At 40.8% G+C, this 19,609-nt stretch overlaps 1 protein-coding gene across 1 annotated transcript in view; it reads left to right on the top strand.

The window, feature by feature from the left end:
* The window catches only part of LOC100656825 (zinc finger protein 268), an 83,203-nt gene that overhangs the window by 30,471 nt on the left and 33,123 nt on the right, over positions 1–19,609 (top strand). Inside the window, exons 2-5 of the mRNA XM_023540423.2 lie at positions 3,111–3,201; positions 10,843–10,969; positions 11,318–11,407; positions 17,203–18,654. Of these exons, the coding sequence (XP_023396191.2) occupies positions 3,169–3,201; positions 10,843–10,969; positions 11,318–11,407; positions 17,203–18,654 (1,702 nt within the window). The 5' untranslated portion in view covers positions 3,111–3,168. The remainder of the gene's footprint in view (positions 1–3,110; positions 3,202–10,842; positions 10,970–11,317; positions 11,408–17,202; positions 18,655–19,609) is intronic.

Raw genomic sequence — 19,609 nt, 5'->3', positions numbered from 1 at the left:
CTGATCCTTGCTACAAAGTTAGTGATAAAAGTCGGTTTTGTCCACTTTGCCCTTTAGGAGTGTGGTCGGCCTCAGTGGTGGTCTCTGGAAATCATATTTCTAAAAAATTTACTTTGAAATGATTCACCAGAGAGAACATTTGAGCGCCAGATTTTTGAGGGATAATTCTTGATTCCCTTTGTTGTCTTTTATTTTGCTATGTTTGTTTTCTTTTCAAAAAATTTGTAAAGGTTATTCTTATTAAAGTTATTTGGCAGTTTTTTTTCCTCAAAACTGCCTATTTCATCGACATTTTCAGTGTTGATGATCAAGTGGGTTTGTGTATTGTCCTTTAAAAATATCTTTAGATTTTAGCTTCCTCATCATCTTTTTTTTTTTTTTTTTAATCACGTAGATTAACTGGAGGTTAACCTATGTGACAGCTCAAAGATTTAATTATTTTTGTTTTCATTTGGTACTAGAGTTGTTAATCAAATGTGTGTGTTTAGAAATATGTGTATCTGAATATATGTGTATACATACACATGTATGTGTACGTATATGTATAAGACATATGTTCAAGTATATAATCTAACATCTAACATAAGTGTCATATATATATATGTGTATATATCACGAGTTGGAATCGACTCGACGGCACTGGGGTAATATAAATGTCAACGGTAAGATTAGCAAGAAGATTACATAGATCCCACCCAAAGTGTATGGAGAAGGTAAGAATTTCAATTCTAAATATAGGGTAATAGCAGAAAGAGGCTGTTTAAAAAAAAAAAAAGGAAGGGGAGGGCAGGATGTCACCCACAATGCCAGCCAAACAGGTTTTAGTTAAATGAGAGATGTTGACTAGTTAGCTGTGTAGCTGTGAACTAGCTATCACAGCTCCTCCTGCCCCTGTTAGCCTCCTCGGCAGTACTGTAGCACTTGGCTATGACCTCGTCTGCTTCTTTTTTATTATAATTGTCCCTTCATCTTTCAAAGTCTCTGGGATGCTGAGTCCCACACATGCCTGCCTTTTCTTGAAAATTGTTCATTTGTTCTTTTATTCTTTCACTCAGCACATATTTATTGAACTCCTAACATGTACCAGTCACAAAGGAAGACGTTTGAAATACACATCATAAATTAAGTAAGGATTTCTACTCATCATATTTTATATAAACATTGTTCTGGAAATTCAGCTTGGGAAATACAATATTTAAATAAATATGAGGTATACCTTCGGGGCCATGTTTCTTCTTAGAACTGTAAGGGAACGTAAATGAATCTTTCCCCATTTTGTGTTTGAACCATGTCGTTACCACTTCATCACTGTAATATAAATTTATTAGAAGTGGTTGGATTGTCCAGTCTGTGTCTGTTACTGTGTTAGAGAGTGAAGACGGGGAGAGAAATAGCATACATTACCTGCCGTTTATAAGGGACTCACCTCCCCCCTCCCGACCAATAGGAATTCAGTTCCTGAGGAAGCATTACAAAAACATCTTCTCTTGCTAAGACATTTAATTATCACCTTTCTTGACTGCCAATTCTCTTTTTCCACTTACTATCAAAAAAGCATAAATGTCCTTAGCTTAAACCCCCACAAGTGTTGAAATTCTACTGGGGAGAAAGCATCTATTTTGCCGAAGCAATGTGCTGTTGATCGTAGAGTGGCCTACTTCATGAACCCTTCAGGTCCCTGGTCTGCATGACAGAGAATAATTCCAAGAGCGGGTCTCCGTGGGAAACCCTGAGCTGCATGGGGAAACCCTCACATGCCGAGGCCTTTTATTCCCAAGTGACTAAATGTTTCCAGGCCCTGAGTAAATCTGTAATCTCTGCCTTTGGTATAGGAATAGGTCCTAAAAGTAATCTGTAGTGAATAATTGTACACTGAGTTTCTGACCATTATTCTGGGAATAATCAGGTTGGGGGAGGGCTCAGTATCAGAAGGCACAGGGCATGTTAACTTCGGGGAGGATTTGAAGTGTGTGAAGAGGAAGATGAGAATTGGAGATAGTTTTCTATGAGAGTGTAGTTAGTAGGCTGTGGGTGGGGAAAGGAATTAGATCTATGTTTTTCAGAATCTGAGCCTATGCTAATGATTTCGGACTAAGTATTTTGAACAAGGAACACAAAGACAGATATGGGTCTCAAGACAGTTTACTATGTAATCCAATATAGTTGCTACAGCTGGGCCTAAAATTTGACCTTAAGTTTCCCTGCGGCCAAAGCAAAGAGGGAGATGTGCCCAGTGACAGGATCTGATAGGGCCATGTGACTAAAAACATGCCATTTGTTTCCTGGAGGCACAGCTTTCCTCCATGCTAAGCCTTGAGAGGAAGTTCCCCTTAGGATCCTAATGTAGTGATGACCTCTTTGTGTAGTAGGGGGCAATGGCCTGGGCAAACTACACATGAGATACAACATTCAAGCTTCCCTTTATCCCTTACTCCGAGGCATTGTGTATTCTTGGCTGAGTTGGGTCTTTAATCCAGATCTCCTCACTCTGAGTACAGAGTTATAGACAAAACCAGGTGTAATTTTGAGGTTGTCCCGTCTCACAGAACATCTGTGTTCTTATCTGTAAAATGAGGATGTTAGATGAGGCCAGGTTCCCCTCCTATCTCTAAAAAATGTTTTTTATAAGTAAATCAAACCCAATCCTTGCCATTGTGTCTATTCCAGCTCATAGTGACCTTGTAGGACAAAGTAGAATTGCCCTCTAGGGTTTCCAAAGCTATAAATCTTTACGGAAGCACACTGCCACATCTTTCTCCCGAGGATCAGTCAGTGGGTTCAAACTGCAGACCATTCGGTTAGCAGAGGAGCGCTTTAACCACAGTGCTACCAGGGCTCCTTTCCTTCTTGGTAGAACCATTCAATTCCAAATGAAATTAGCATGAAACCCCAGAGATTAAGCAGGGGAGAGGGAATTTACTTAGCTCTATTCATCCTAATTCTCGGTAATTTCAGAAATTGTACCTTTGTTTCTGGTATATCTCTGATGTCACTCTCTATGTAGTGGGTGTTTGTGTTATACCTAGCTGGTATGTGAATGGTTCTACCTCATGATTTAGGGAGCCTCTGAGGCATAGCAGACTTTCCTCACGTTTCTTTCTTTTCCCTAGGTTTGCATTTTCTAGGCTCCCTCTCACTCAAGAAAGCGTCATCAAGAAAGAGCAGGGTATGGAAGCCCAGTTGCTAACTGCCCAGTCCAGGGTAAGTTGTGGGTGCCTTCTCTCTTTGTTTTCTGACTGAGAATCCCTTTTTTGCTCAAGTCCTGAAATTCCTTTGCCCATGAAGTTGTATCTCAGACACTGCCTTCCAGGAGACTAGGCTTTGTGTTTGCTTCTTTTCTAGCTGTAGTTTTATTTCCTTTAATATAGGAAAAAAAAAATGTTTATAAATAACATGGGTGGAGTCAAGTGAGGGAATATCAAGGGTTCCCATAAGGTGCTCCTCTTTTGTCCACACTAAGAAATCAAGCCCACAGCAAGCTTCCTTCTTCAGAGATGATGAGCTTAAATAAAACCAAACCAAGGCTGTTGCTGTCAAGTTGATTCCGACTCATAGCAACCCTATAGTGAACCTATAGGACAGTAGAACTGCCCCATAGGGTTTCTAAGGCTTTAGCTTTTATGGAAGCAGACTGCCACATCCTTCTTCTACAGAACAGCTGGTGGGTTCAAACTGCCAAACTTTCAGTTAGCAGCCAAGCACTTTAACCACCATGCTGCCAAGGCTCCTTGATGAGGAGCTTAGCGGGAGGTAAAGTGTATTGAGTCTTTTATCAGGTTTCCAAGCAAAGAAAAGATTGAAAAGATGCGAAAATGAGTTGAGTGCAGGGGACACCACAACTTTTTTCTCTACCTGGGGCAGTTCATTCTTGGTCATGGCCGGGGTCCTGACTTCTCTCCTGGCCTCTTCCTCTACTTCCAAAGACTGCATTCCCTAGAAAGGCCCTTCCTTTCATTTCTCACCAATTTTACTTGGGCCTTAGGGTTGCTTGCCCTGTCTTGATCAGTGGATTGGGGATCCAGGAGAATTGTTACCACAAAGGATGGTGAGGGAGGACCTCCCTAATTCATTACACATGGATTTCCCTCAGTAATGCCTTAAAACTGAAGACCTGGGAATCTTAGTCCTTCTTAAGAGTAGCTCTGTTCTTGTTGCCTGTGGATGTTATGCTGGCTATATGACTTCCTCCATGGGGAGCATCTGTTTGGAGGAACTGAAGGGACCAAATTATCTTAATTATCAAAGGGTAACTGTTGGACCAAGACACAAAGAACCCAGAGGAAGATGGAACCTCTGGGAGCAGAGTGACTTGGTGTGTCCAGGGTTGGAGATTCAGCTCCTTATGCCTCTTGTAGCTGCTGGTCTGGATGGGTGATCTAGGGAAGCAGGTTGAGAGTGGGAGTGGGTATCCTGGGCCCGGCATTCTGGCCTATTTGTGGAGGGCCAGGCCCATACTGGAGTGACTGAGCAGGTGTTTGGTGTATGCATTAAAACCAGGAGTTTTAAATAGGGGATCTTGAGAAAACTTCTGAAGTTATATTTAAGCCAAGACCTTAAAAGGGTGACTGTGACTGTCTAAATAAATATGAGAGAACAGGCTGTGTGAAGGCCTACGCTTTTAAGAGAGCGCCTGTTTCAAGAATTAAAAACAGTTCACAGTTGCCTAAACTTAGGAAGCAAGGGGGAGAATGACAGGCAGTGCACGCCTTCTGGACCTGTTAAAGACCTTGGACTTGAAAATCCTACGCTGACTGCAACATCGATTCTCTGTTTGCATGGAGTTGATGCGATTTCCCAGATAGCAGGTGCCCAGTTATAGCATGGCCAAGGAGAGAGCTCAAACAATACCAACTATTAATTTTTGAGGCGGTAGGGCTGATGAGTTTGCAAGGGAGGCTGGGCCACGCAGTGGACGGTGTCTGGGAGATGACGCTTCAAGTATTAGAATATGCACAGACATGCAACATGCTGCTGAGAAGCCAAGCTACATCAACTAGTGAAGGAGTTAGTAAGAAGAGAATCACTGTTGGCCTTGGTCATAGTAGTATGCAGGTTATTCAGGGGACAGAAATCTGATTGCAGTGGGTTAAGGAGCAGGAAGTTGGGCAAATGGAGGTAGTTTTTCTAAAGAAGTTCAGTTGAGATGAGAGGAGGTAGCTGTAGAGTGAAGCAGAGTTGAGAGTATTGGGCTATTAAACACAAGAGACTTTAGCCTGTTTACTTGATATATTTTTTTCCATCCTTTGATTTTTAATAAATTTACATCTTTGTTTCTAAGGTGTGTTTCTTGTAGACACCATATTGACGGGTCCTGTTTTTTTAATCCATTCTGTCACTCTCTGTCTCTTTATGGGTGCATTTAGGTCATTTACATTCAGTGTAATTATTGATAGGTGTGAGTTTATTGCTGTCATTTTGTAGTGCTTTTTTTGTGGTGCTGAAATTTTCTTTGTTCCTCTTATGCTCCCGTAGGTTTGTTAACTTTCTTTGTGGCTACCTTGGAATTTACCCTTATCTTCCTAGGTTTTGAACCAGCCTATTATTACTTGGAATTGCCTTGCCTTCCTCTCCATTAGAAAGTTCTATAACTACACCATTTATTGTCTCTTTTATTGTTCCGACGTTGTTGTCATTTACAGATTAACCTCTCTGGTTCCCTGTTCTAATTCTTTTGGTTTTGGATAGTCCTTCAGAGCTCATTTCCTAGGTTGCTATCTGGCTGGTGCAATCTTGCGTCCTAGATTCAGGCTGTGGTCTGATGTTGCTTGTCAGACCAAAGGACTTCCTTTAATAATTCTTGTAAATTTGGTTTGGTTTTACATATTCCCTTAATTTTTGTTTGTCTGGGAATGTTCTAATTTCATCATCATATCTAAATGTGAATTTTGCAGGATGTATTGTTCTTGTTTGGCAATTTTTTTTTTTCTAAGGTTTTATGTATGTCATCCCATTGCCTTCTTGCTTGCTTTGTTTCTGCTGAATAGTCAGAGCTTAGTCCTGTTGTTTCTCCTCTGTATGTGATTTTTCGTATTTCTCAAGCTGCTCTCAGGATTCTTTCTTTGTCTTTAGTTTTAATGAGTGTGATTATGATACGCCTTGGTGATTTTCTTTTGGGGCCTATTCTATATGGAGTTCATTGAGCTTCTTGGATGGTCAGCTTTTCATCTTTCATGATATTAGGGATGTTTTCTGTCAGCAGCTCTTCAGTGATCCCCTCTGTGTTTTCCATTTTCTCTCACTGTTCTTGAACTCCAGTCACTCGCAAGTTTTTGTTTTTGATTGTATCCCACATAATTCTCAGTGTTTTTTCATTTTTCTTTGTTCTTTTTTCTGATTTTTCCTCAAACAGAGCTGTATCCAAAAGTTTGTCTTCAATTTCGCTGATCCTGTCTTCCATCGTTTCAAACCTGCCGCTCAACCCTTCTGTGACACTATCCATTTCTGAAATCTTGTTGTTTATCTTTTGGATTTCGTATTGTTGTTTTTGTATGATTTCTAGTTGTGAATTTATTTTGGCATTTTGTTCCTGTAATATTTTCCTGAATTCTCCCTTTTTTTTTGGTCTGTATTTTCCATGAATTTGTCTATTTTTTTTCCTCATTTTTGTCTGTATTTTGCATCAACTTTTAGATAGATCTGAATATTAGAGATTTGAATTCCCTGCTAGGTAGTTCTAGTGCCTTTTCTTTTACTGGAAAGTCATCTGGCGTTTTATTTTGAATGCCTACTGGAACCATCCTGTCCTGTATTTTCATATGTTTTGATCTTGTCTGCTGTCTTTAGTACATTCGGGAGTTATTTTCTTTGTTTATTGATTGTAGATTTGTTTGTTCTGTCCTGCTTTTTTTTGTTTTACTTGGCCATGTCTGAGGAGGTAGGCTGTGCATTCTTTGTTGCTTGCTTCTCTGTAGTCACGATGCTTTTCACCTTCTTGTCCAATGGGCAGGGCTAGTCATTCAGCTATGGTACAGCAGAGCAGGTACAGCTGAAGGGGAGGTGCTGGGATGGGTTGTTTGTGGCATGTACTAGGGCCAACAGGGGCGGCCGGGAATCTGCTGGGCAGGTTCCAGTAGGCTGTACCTGTGCTGCTCGGGTGTGTGATCTTCAGCACACGGTGCAGGTAGGCAGGAAGGAGGAGGGAGGTTGTGATATGTGGAGCTGATATGGGTAGGCAAAAGAGGAGAGAGAAACAGGAGCCAAAAACAAACAAAGAAAAACAAAAAAAAAAGAGTGCAAAGAGAGCCTGCCATTGGAGTGGAGAAATGGAGAAAAACAAAAAGGAGAAAGGAGAAAATAACTAGATAAAAATGTGGAGGTAAAAAAAAAGAAAGAAAAGAAAAGCCCCTAGGGATCCCACTGGTGCTGCTACAAAGACTGGGGAAGTGGCTCCCAGACTGCGCAGTATAACCTGTCTAGAGGGGGTATAAATGTTACACAGTTCCAGGTATTCAGGAGAGAGGAAAAGAAGGTAAGTATAGAGAGACGAGAACTGAGAAATGAACACAAGAAGGAAAAAAGAGAAAAAGAAAAAAGAAATGCCCCCAGGGATCCCACCTACGTGGCTGCACAGATTGGGGGAGTGGCTCCTAAGCCATACAGTGCACCCCTGCTAGAAGGGGCTCCCAAGCCATGAAAAGAAAAAGAAAACAAATAAAACAAAGCAAAAAAAAAAAAACACCCAGGGATCTCACCAGCATGGTGTCACAGGCCAGGGGATTGGTTCCCCAGTCAAGTGTCACTTCACAGCCTTTCAAGAGGAAGCAAAGATGGCACATGGAGCCAGGTGTTCAAGAGAAAGGCAGAAGTGATGGGAGGCATGAAAGAAACCAAAAGACACAGAAAAAAGTCACATCATCAACAGACAAATGACACTCAGAGAGCCGGCCAGTGTGGGTGGGGTGAATCCAAGCATCAAGGGGCTGAAGCAGTTGCCTCCAGGACAAGAGACTGCAGCTGAAGGGAAGCAGAGGTGCCGGTGGAGGGGGGCAAGGTGGGAAGAAGTGTGGGGGTTAGGAAAGCATATATCGCTGGTTGCCAGGTGTTCTGTCTCCTGCTGGGAACTTTGTGAAGCTGCTTTCCCATACTCCGTGTCTGCTGATCTTCGATGTGGGTGGGGCAAATTCAAGTGGCATGTATGTTACACTTTCCTGTCAGCTGAGCCACCGCTGCCAGCCAGGAAGCACAGAGGTAGAGCAGCGGGGAGTGGATGGGGGGTCGGAAAGCTTGTATCGCTGGTTACCAGGTGTTCTGTCTCCTGCTGAGAGCTCCATGAAGCTGCTTTCCCATGCTCCCTGTCTGCTGATCTCTGAGAAGAGTCCAAGATGGTGAATCTGTGCTACATTAGCTGATAGGGGACCTCCGCATATATCTCTCCTCGTTCTCTGTTCTCTGTCAGTTTCTTACTCTGTTTGGTGCTTGGCTGAGTTATTTATCTCTTCATTTGACACTTCGGGTTCCAAGACTGAGATTTGTCTCTGTTTTGCTTAGTTTTTTGGGTCTTTGCTGTGGAGGGACGGGTGGTGCTTCTGTCTATGGCACCATGTTGGCTGGAAGTCCTCTAGCGTGTTTAAATAGTGATGGTAAAGAGCCAAAAAAGGAAGGAAGATTTGAAGGCACACAGGAATGTACAAGGATCCTGAGATGTCATGGAATGAGTCCATATTCAAGATGGAGAGATGAACCTTTTGATAGAGGGATGCTCTTATGTTACAATAGTGACATCTAATGACTTTGATGTTCTTGTTCAAATTGTAAGCCAGATGGCATAGTGGAATGTTTGCAGAGAGGGAAGAAAGTTTGAAATAGTTGTGAAAAATGGGAAAATGAACTTTAAAGGCAAGGATAAAGAGAAAAATTGCTGAGGTAATGAATTGTGTTGAAGTTAATGGCCATGAGTTTATTATAGAATCTGATTTCTGTGAATTTTCTGTAAAAGTCCTTTGCTTTCTGGGTATGGGTAAGAGGTTAGCAACTGGAAGGAAAGAAGTCAAAGGGGTTAGGCTTTTAGTTACAGAGAGTGTCTGAAGTGAAGAATCATAGATTCCTGGTGAGATAGAGGAGAGAAGCCTTACAATCATATGGGTTCCTTACTTTCTCCCCTTTGTGGAATAGTTGTCATGTGTGTTACCTCTACATACATTGCAAAACACCACCAGTGATAGTTTTTTTTTTCAACTGTCTTACATAGTTTGAAGAATTTAAGAGGAGAAAACTAGTTGATTATGTTTACTAGATATTTACTGTAATTTAAAATAATAGTAAATAGCATTCATTCATTTCTGAGATGTTATGTTTGCTTTTTGAATCATTTTCCTTCCTCCTGGAGAACTTCTTTTGGGATTTCTTTTAGAATAGGTCTGCTGGCAACAAATTTTCTTTGTTTTACTTCATTGGAGAATGTCTTTATTTTGCATCATTCCTGAAGGATATCATCATTGGGTATAAAAATTCTGGGTTGACAGTTCTTTTCCTTCAGTACTTAATATTGTTCTGCTCTCTTCTGACCTCTGTCGTCTTTGACAAGAAATCCTCAGTCATACAAAAAATGTTGTATTTTTTCTATGTGTAACCAGCACTCCATTTTGATGTGACTAACAAAGACCTTGTGTCTGTATTACTGTGTTTCTTTGTCCACTTGTTTTGCCACTGCTAAAGTATCTGTTAATGTCTCAGTTTTTATGCCTTGCAATGCTTTTTTAAAGTTTTTATTGTGCTTTAATTGAAAATTTACAAATCAAGTCAGTCTCTCATACAAAAAGTTATACACACCTTGCTATGTACTCCTGTGTACACCTTGCTCTCACCCTAATGCAACACCACACTCCTCCTCTCCACTCTGTTATTCCCTGTGTCTATTCAGCCAGCTTCTGTCCCCCTCTGCCTTCTCATCTTGCCTCCAGACAGGAGCTGCCCACATAGTCTTATGTATCTATTTGGGCCAAGAAGCGCACTCCTCACCAGTATCATTTTCTGTCTTGGAGTCCAGTCCAATCCCTGTCTGAAGAGTTGGCTTCAGGAATGGTTCCAGTCTTGATCTAACAGAGGTTGCGGGGACCATGACCTCTGGGGCCCCTCCAGTCTCAGTCAGACCATTAAGTCTGGACTTTTATGAGAATTTGAGGTCTGCATCCCACCGTTCTTCTGCTTCATCAGGGATTCTCTGTCGTGTTCACTGTCAAGGCAGTGATTGGTGGTAGCCAGGCACTATCTAGTTCTTCCAGTTTCAGGCTGGTGTAGTCTCTGGTTTATGTGGCCCCTTCTGTCTCTTAGGCTCATATTTATCTTGTGTCTTTGATGTTCTTCATTCTCTCTTGCTCTAGGTGGGTTGAGACCTGTTGATGCATCTTAGATGGCCGCTTGCCTGGCAATGTTTTTGAAAAGAGTTTTGGGTAATTATTTTAAAATGGTCATAAAACATGGCTTATGTGTGTATTTCAGATCATAAAACATGGCTAGGGAGGTAAGTCTCTTAAGCTCTCAAGATTTTATCCCTCTTTTCCTGCCTTCATTTCACATACTTTAAGAGTAGATTGACTTTCGGTGTCTGATTCTCCCTGCTATACCCGTTTATAACTAACTTGACTTAAATAAAAGTGCTTAGAACAGTTTTTACACCTAAAGCACAAGAAGGAACTTGTTTCTTGACTGTGGGTACATAGTAGCCATTCCTTTAAAGACTTGACCGAATTCCTTAAAATAATGACTACTGCTCACTGTTAAAATAAATTATAGCCCATCCTCTTTCCCCGTTCCGATGCTATCAGCCTGATCTCTCTTCTGTCAATATTCAGGACAGGGAGGGCAAAGATGTACATCTGGTTCAATATTTGTTTGATGTTTTAGACACAGGTGACCTTCAAAGATGTGCTTGTGGACTTCACCAAGGAGGAGTGGAAGCTCCTGAACACTGCTCAGCAGATCATGTACAAACATGTGATGCTCGAGAACTATAAGAACCTCATTTCCTTGGGTAAGATTCACTTCTGTTTTTGTAGGAATATATATTTACTGTGAAGATTTTGGTTCTTCGTTGATGAAACTTTGTTGACACTCAAGCATGTATCAGAGCTTAGGGTTGGGATTCAGGGTCCTTCTTTGGGATATATGTCAGGGTTTCTGTATTCCTGCTTTTATGAAAAAAATTGTATTGTCAAATTTTTTAAGCACATATTTCTTTTATTGCTTCTGGGCCTCCCGTTGCCTACTCTTCATAGTCCCTGAGGACCAAAGGGTTGGTGTTCAACCTAGGATGCTTCTTTGTCTGCAGCCCAGATCTCCCTCCACCCTCATCCAGTTCCTTGTCTTTTCCTGTGAATAGGGCATCAGTTTCCCAAACCAGATGTGATTCTTCGGTTGGAGAAGGGTGAAGAGCCCTGGCTGATGGAGATTCACCAGGAGACCTTTCCAGGTGAGAGCAAGACAGGAATCATTTCAGGCAGCAGCCCAGATGACCAGTGGTGGGTTAGACCCTCTGGAGATAGTGGTCAGCTAGCTCTCCTCACAGGTACTTGTTCCTGAGAAGATCAATTTTTTTACCTCCAGTTTCCCTATTTCCAGTCTATACTCTTGTCATACTTCTGTTTGCATTCAGAGACAAAAATGTTTTACCTTTTTTTTTAAGTAATATATTTTATTTTTGTTGTCATTGAGCATATACATAGCAAAAACATAAAACTGATTCAAGTTTCTACATGTACATTTCAGTGACGTTGATTACATTAAGTTGTGCAACCATTCTCACCCTTCTTTTCTAAGTTGTTCCTCCCCCATTAACATAAATTCACTGTCCCCTAAGGTTCCTGTCTGATCCTTCAAGTTGCTGGTGTTAATATGATCCTATACAGATAGATCTTAAAAGAGCATGATGCTGAAAGCAGACTTTGTTTACTAGTTAAGCTAAACTATGGCTTGGTTTTAAGAAAACTTCAGGGGATACTTGCGGTTTAAGATTTAAAGATTATCTCAGGGCAATAGTTTTTCCAGCCTCCATGGCTCCAGAAAGTCTAGAGTCCATGAGAATTTGAAATTGTGTTCTTTATTTCCCCCATTTTGATGAGGATTCTTGTATTGGAATATCTGATCTTTAAAATGTTCAGTAATGGTAGCTGGGCACCATCTAATTCTTCTGGTCTCATGGCAAAGGAGGCAGTTGTTCATGGTGACAATTAATCACAAATTTCATTTCCTCCTTCGATTCCTGATTCTTCTTCTTCCTCTGTTACTCCAGATGAATAAAAAAGTTGATGGCAGCTTGCAAGCTTTTAAGACCCCAGGCATCACTCAACAAATTAGGAGGTAGATCAGAAGTACTGCACATGTTAGTAGGCCATTTAACTGGGTTTGTCCAAACCAGGGACCAAATCCCAAAAGGTGTTTGGTTGTACATAAGCCGTCTCAGCAGGTACTCGTTTTTTTCAGAGGGTGTGGGGTGGTTGTTGTAAAAATATCTATCATACAACTTTTACCAATTCAACTTTTTACAGGTGTAAAAGTTACTGACAGCAATTATATTAATCAGCTGTACAGTCCTCCCCTTAATCAATGTGATTTTCCCATCACCGTAAGTTGAAATTCAGTATTACGTAAGCAGTAACCCCCTTTCTCCCCTCCCTCCCACCTCTGGTAACCACCAAGAAACTTTGGTCTCTGTACATTTGTCTCTTCTTGTCTTTTTATATAAGTGAGGTCGTATAATATTTGTCCTTTTGTGATTGACTTATTTCACTCAGGATAATGTCTTCAAGCTTCATGCATTTTGTGGCATGTATCAAGACTTCATTTCTCATACTGGCTGAGTAGTATTCCATTGTATGTATGGACACTGTGTTCCCAGCACTGATTTCTTGGTGGTATGAGGTCCCCATATCTCTCTGCTTGCTTCTCCCTTTTGTACCTCAAAAGATACTGACTTAAGATACAACCTAATCTTGTAGATTGAGTCCTGCCGTATTAACATAACTGCTTCTAATCCTGCCTCATTAACATCATAGAGGTAGGATTTACAACACATAGGATAATCACATCAGATGACAAAATGGTGAATAATCACACAGTCCTGGGAATCATGGCCAAGCCAAACATGCATATTTTTGGGTGACACGGTTCAATCCATGGCAATAACCTAGAGCTGTTTCCTTCTGTTCCTCCGATGCCTAATGCCTACACATGCCAGGCATTTCCTGGCATCTTGGGCTTTGAATATAATGTAAAGAAAATCTGATTCTTACTGACATGGATTGAATTATGTCTCCCCAAAAATGTGGATATCAACTTGGTTAGGCCATGATTCCCAGTATTGTGTGGTTGTCCTCCATTTTGTGATTGTAATTTTATGTTGAGAAGATTAGGGTGGGATTGTAACACCACCCTTACTCAGGTCACTTCCCTGATCCAGTGTAAAGGGAGTTTCCTTGGGGTGTGCACCACCTTTTTATGTCTCAAGAGATAAAAGGAAAGGGAAGTAAGCAGAGAGTTGGGGACCTCATACCACCAAGAAAGAAGCACCAGGAGCAGAGCACGTCTTTTAAACCTGGGGTTCCTGTGCAGAGAAGCTCCTAGTCCAGGGAAAGATTGACGAGAAAGACCTTCCTTCAGAGCCGACAGAGAGAGAAAGCCTTCCCCTGGAGCTGACACACTGAATTTGGACTTTTCACCTACTTTACTATGAGAAAATAAATTTCTCTTTGTTAAAGCCATCCACTTGTGGTATTTCTGTTATAGCAGCACTAGATAACTAAGACGTCTACCCTTTAAGTTTAATGTCAAGTCCTTCCTCTTTGAAATCTTTTGTGACTTTTCCAGTAAAGTACATGTCCCTTCCTTTTCTAAGCTTTGTCTCAGTTTAAGCTCCTACCATGCAGCTTTGGAACATTACCATAAACTGTTTTGACTTTGTATTGTTTGGCCTTGTAGGTGACTGTATGAGATTTCTGTCTCAAGGGCAGATCTTTCATTACACTGTTAAGAACTTCATTGATGGACTGCTTTGGAACATGGAAGGAACATTGTTCTCTGTTTTCTTTCATAGTTTATTTTTTCCATTCATGTATTCATTCATTTAGCGAGCTTTCCTGGATACCTGTTGACAGGTATGACAAGATAATACAAAGTCATTAATTAGAATCAGCAGTTGAGGTTTTTATTGAGAATTCGTTGACAGAATACTGAAACTTAGTATGGTTAAAAACATGGAATTTAGGGAATTGTACAAGGTTAAGGAAACCCTGGTGGTGTAGTGGTTAACAGCTATGGCTGCTAACCAAAAGTCGGCAGTTTGAATCCACCAAGCGCTCCTTGGAAACTCTATGGGGCAGTTCTACTCTGTCGTGTAAGGTTGCTACGAGTCGGAATCGACTCGACGCCAGTGAGTTTGTTTTTGGTTTTTTGGTATGGGAACTTAAGTATAGAAATGAAAAGTATAGTGAGTGATGCTCTAAACATTCAGATGATGAGTTGATTAATGAGTGCCACAGAGTTTGAAGACAACTTACCTAAGTGGTTACGTTAGATGATGCTTGGAAGATGTTTTAGCATTTCAGTATAGGACAGTGCCTGTTCATATGCTCAGATACTCTACTTACTTGTCTCCATTGGCTTTCAGCCCCACTCCTCTCATGTTCACTGCAGTCCTCCAGTTGGCGTTTGTGGTTGGAAAAACTTCTCCGTGGGATTCTGATGGCCATGGGAAGTGGGAGTTTCCTACTTGAAATGAAAAGTTAAGTAGGACCCAGGGTGTGAAGGGATGTACAGGGAATGCAGGGTCCTGGCCTGATAGGAGTAGGGGACATTTACCAGGTAAGAGCAGAACATCAACCTGCTTATAGTATAGGAAGAGATGATACTGTATAAAAAAAAACGTTATTTCTAGATTCAGGACCAGGGATTCTATCTGAAAGGCACTGAGAAACCAGTGTGGGCTCCTCAGCAGGGGGATGATTTGGAGCATGGCTAACCCAAAACCAGAAAGTTAGGAGAGTATGGATAAGAATTCAGGTTCTGAGTTAGGATCCCCTGGTGTTAGTCCTGTCAGTTGTTTAGTCCTGATGTCTTAGAATGACGAAATTAAAATAGAAGTAAAAAATAACGATATAATAATTATTATAAATAGTGTGCGACTGTTCATGTGCCACACTGTGATGGGCTCACACCTTATTTGATACTTACAATAAGTTTACAAGATAAACATTACCATCCTTGGATTACAGATAAAATGAGTCGTGTGAAAGTTGAGCAACTTGTCTAAGTTCTAAATTCATCGCTAGCATTGGTATAACTAGGATTAGCACCTGTATATATATAACTTCTGTGCAGTCTTATCATGTGGACGTCTACTTGAGAAGTCTGTTGTCTCAGTAGCCTGGGCATTATTTGGAATGCTTTGGTGACATACATCAAAGGCATTGTCTAACGTACATCTAACATACACATTCATGGTTTAGGCATATTGTTGGCAGTAGTGTGAAGAATGAATATCAGGGAAAAGACCTGAAGACAGACATGTTAAGATCTTATACCCTTAATATTTAGATTAGAGGGGGACCTCATACCACCAAGAAAGCAGTACCAGGAGCAAAGTCCATCATTTGGACCCGGGGTCCCTGTGCGGAGACACTCCTAGTTTGGGGGAAGATCAGTGAGAAGGCTGAGAGAGAGAACGCCTTCCCCTGGAGCTGATGCCCTGAATTTGGACTTTTAGCCTACTTTACTCTGAAGAAATAAATTTCTCTTTGTTAAAGCAATCCACCTGTGGTATTTCTGTTACAGCAGCACTAGATGACCAAGATAGAATTTGGTACCAAGACGGTGGGGTGCTGCTCTAACAGATACCTAAAACGTGGAAGCGGTTTTGAAACTGAATGCGTAGAGCAGCAGAGGACCGGCAGCAGCAGAGAACAGGCAGTGGCAGAGGAGCAGCAGCAGCGGCAGAGAACCGGCAGTGGCACAGAGGGGGTGGTGGCCCGGCAGCAGCAGCAGCAGAAGCAGAAGACCAGCACCAGACAGAGCTGGAGCAAGAGAGCTGAGTGCCTGTGTGCAGGAGGCTTCCTGGTGGAGTGGGCACTTATCGGAGCCACAGAGCTTTGGAATACTTGCTCCAGCAGGGCAGATGTGGGTGTGAGGCCCGAGGTCTGAGAGGCCACAGGAAGCAGAAGCTGAAGAGACAAGGGATACAAGAAGCCGAGCTGCCTCAGTCTCAAAAGAGCGAAGAAGGAGCTCCACAGGAAGAATTCTTGAAGATATGCCTATGGATCCTGATGGTGAGGCTTACGAAATGCCTTCTGAGGAAGGATATGAAGACTATGAACCTGAAGCCTAAGAAGTATCTTTGCTCCTATTTTCCTCAGATCTGCTGACAGGTGTTCCATCCTGTACAAGTGCTCAGTTCCAGCGTGTCCAGTCCTAAACATTTTCTCAAAGTTTTTATAGAGTATTTTGAAGTCTTTCATCAGCAGTGATTGGAGTATTTGTGCCTCCCCCCCTAATTTCAGTGCTTCCCTCTCACTGAAATGAATATGTGGTAGCAGGGTGTGCTGTGGATATTGTAGCTTCAAATTCGGAATGTTAAATTGAAAATACCTAAGTAACTACCTCGTATTTCTAAATCTTCACTATTTTTCTGTTGTTGTTGAGAAGCTGTGATTTACTATTGTATAAGATTTTTAGGTGTCTTTTTTTTTTTTTTAATGATTCTTTTTGTTCAAGAATAATGATATATTGTGAGATTTGTTAACATACACAAAAAAAAAAGTGAGCATGAACTATGCCCCTGTACATATTAACTATGAAGTTTTACTTTTTTGTGATGTTCTATTAAGTTATGTTTGAATATACATAGTGAAAATTAAAATGTTATCTCATTACATAAAAAATACACACATACACATAAATATATATATTTACATAGTGGGAGTCCAGTCCTTTCTGTGGTATTTCCCTTACCATTACCACTGCTTCATATCCTGATCCTGTTTTTCAAGCTCAATCCTGTGGCTGTTCCCTGTTCTCTTGACCACTTTTGTGTACTGCTCACTCCAGTGCATTTCCTGTTCACTGTTCAGTCTTTGTCTTTCTTAATCTCTGTCAAGTTTACAAAACCATATTTGAAAGCAATTCTGCAGTGTTTTACATACTTTGTCTCAGTACATATCCCACCATCCTCATCTTAATACTTCCTTTAGTTACCCAAAGCTTTTTTATTTCTTTCAGATTCAGAGACTGCAGTTGAAATTAAATCAGCAATATTCAATAAGAACATCTTTGAAGATAAACAATCCTATAACATTAAAGTGGAAGGAATGGCAAGGAATGACCTCTGGTATTTATCATTAGAAGAAGTCTGGAAATGTGAAGACCAGTTGGACAAGTACGAGGAAAACCAGGAGAAGCATTTGAGGCAAGTAGCCTTCATGCAAAAGACAGTTCTTACTCCAGAGAGAGTCTGTGAAAATGGCAAATATGGGGGAAATGGTCTTCTCCCTGCACAGCTAGCACTGAGAGAGTATTTCCATAAACATGACTCACATAATAAAAGTTTAAAACACAATTTAGTTTTTACTGGCCATCAGGAAAGCTATGCAGATGACAATAATGAATGTGGTCAAACGTTATGTCAAAACATTCACCTTATTCAGTTTTCAAGAACTCAGACGGGAGGTAAACCCTACAAATGCCCTGATACTGATGACTCTCTTACTCATGGTACTTCCCTTGGTATATCGAAGGACATGCATAGAGAGAAACCTTATGAATGTAAAGAATGTGGAAAATCCTTCAGTTGGCGCTCTAATCTTACCAGGCACCAGCTTATTCATACTGGAGAGAAACCCTACGAATGTAAAGAATGTGGAAAATCCTTCAGCCGGAGTTCTCACCTCATTGGACACCAAAAGACTCATACTGGTGAGGAACCCTATGAATGTAAAGAATGTGGAAAATGCTTCAGCTGGTTCTCTCACCTTGTTACACATCAGAGAACTCACACAGGAGACAAACTGTATACATGTAATCAGTGTGGGAAAGCTTTTGTTCATAGCTCCAGGCTTATTAGGCATCAGAGAACCCACACTGGAGAGAAACCCTATGAGTGTCCTGAATGTGGAAAATCTTTTAGACAGAGCACACACCTCATTCTGCACCAGAGAACACATGTTAGGGTGAGGCCCTATGAATGTAATGAATGTGGTAAGTCTTACAGTCAGAGATCCCATCTTGTTGTGCATCATAGAACTCACACTGGACTGAAACCCTTTGAGTGCAAAGATTGTGGGAAATGCTTTAGTCGAAGCTCTCACCTTTTTTCACATCAGAGAACCCATACTGGAGAAAAACCCTATGAATGTCATGATTGTGGTAAATCCTTCAGCCAGAGCTCTGCCCTTATTGTGCACCAGAGAATCCATACTGGAGAGAAACCATATGAATGCTGTCAGTGTGGGAAAGCCTTCATCCGGAAGAATGACCTTATTAAGCATCAAAGAATTCATATTGGAGAAGAGACCTTTAAATGTAATCAGTGTGGGATTATCTTTAGCCACAACTCTCCATTTATAGTACATCAGATAGCTCACACTGGAGAGAAATTCCTAACCTGTAATCAGTGTGGGACAGCTCTTGTTAACAGTTCTAACGTTATCAGGTACCAGACAAGTCCTATCGGATAAAGCAGTCACTAATGTGAGTAGGGAAAATTCTGCACAGATAGCAAGAACTTCATTTTGCATCAGAGAACTCATTCTGGAAAGAGCTGTATAAATGAAATATGTGTGAAAATGTTTTTAATATTGTTACTATCCCTGTTGTGCACCAGAGGACATCCTGGAGTAAAAAAACAAAATGAAAAAAAAAAAAGCTCACAAATTACATTTCAGTAAATTACATTGGATTTTCTTCTTTCCACAAATTCCTACAAAAGAAGTTGGCCTGGAAGCATTTTTGACCAAGCCTTAATGCTTGAGTCTTAGACGGAATCATTAAGTTGGTGAGTTGTTTTGGAGGGGTGTCCCAGCTTCATGACTTCATCAGAAAGGTAAATAAATGAGAATGCCCCTGTAGGGAGAATTGTTGCTGAGAAGAGTGAGAAATAGAGATAATTACAACAAAATGTGGATAGTATTATTCCAGTGAGTTAGTATGCCATTGTTAGGTGATTATCCGTTCCCTCTGGGACACTCAGTAGGTTTTCATATTTTATGTGTCTGGTATAAGCCACAGTTTGGTTAGCAGCAGGTAAAACGCTTACCGTGTAAGGCAATTAAAGAACAATACATTCACACTACTAGCAGTATGAATTTTTAAATATATTTGCATGCGGGCAAGAATTGAAAGAGTGTTTATACATAAGTGAACAGAATTGATTTTTTAGATAATGGAATTATAAGTGAATTTATTTCTTATGGTTTATTCAGTGTTGTAACAGTTATTTTTGAAAAACAAATATTAAGAAAAGAGTCTTCAGTTTCTCTATTCTACCTTTGAGGAATTTTGCTAGCAAACTTTTCCATTAATTCAAATTTGTTTTGGGTCATAGTTAGCATTCCACTCTTGACGACACGGTGCTAAAGGTACCTGAGAATTCTAAAATGCAGTAATTTTCTGGCTTTTGGGACCTAGAGGA

The sequence above is a fragment of the Loxodonta africana genome, chromosome 19 (genome assembly GCF_030014295.1).
Source record: "Loxodonta africana isolate mLoxAfr1 chromosome 19, mLoxAfr1.hap2, whole genome shotgun sequence".
Taxonomy (NCBI): Eukaryota; Metazoa; Chordata; class Mammalia; order Proboscidea; family Elephantidae; genus Loxodonta; species Loxodonta africana.
Note: the sequence above shows the minus strand (reverse complement) of the source record. Positions and strands in the feature narration are given on the sequence as shown.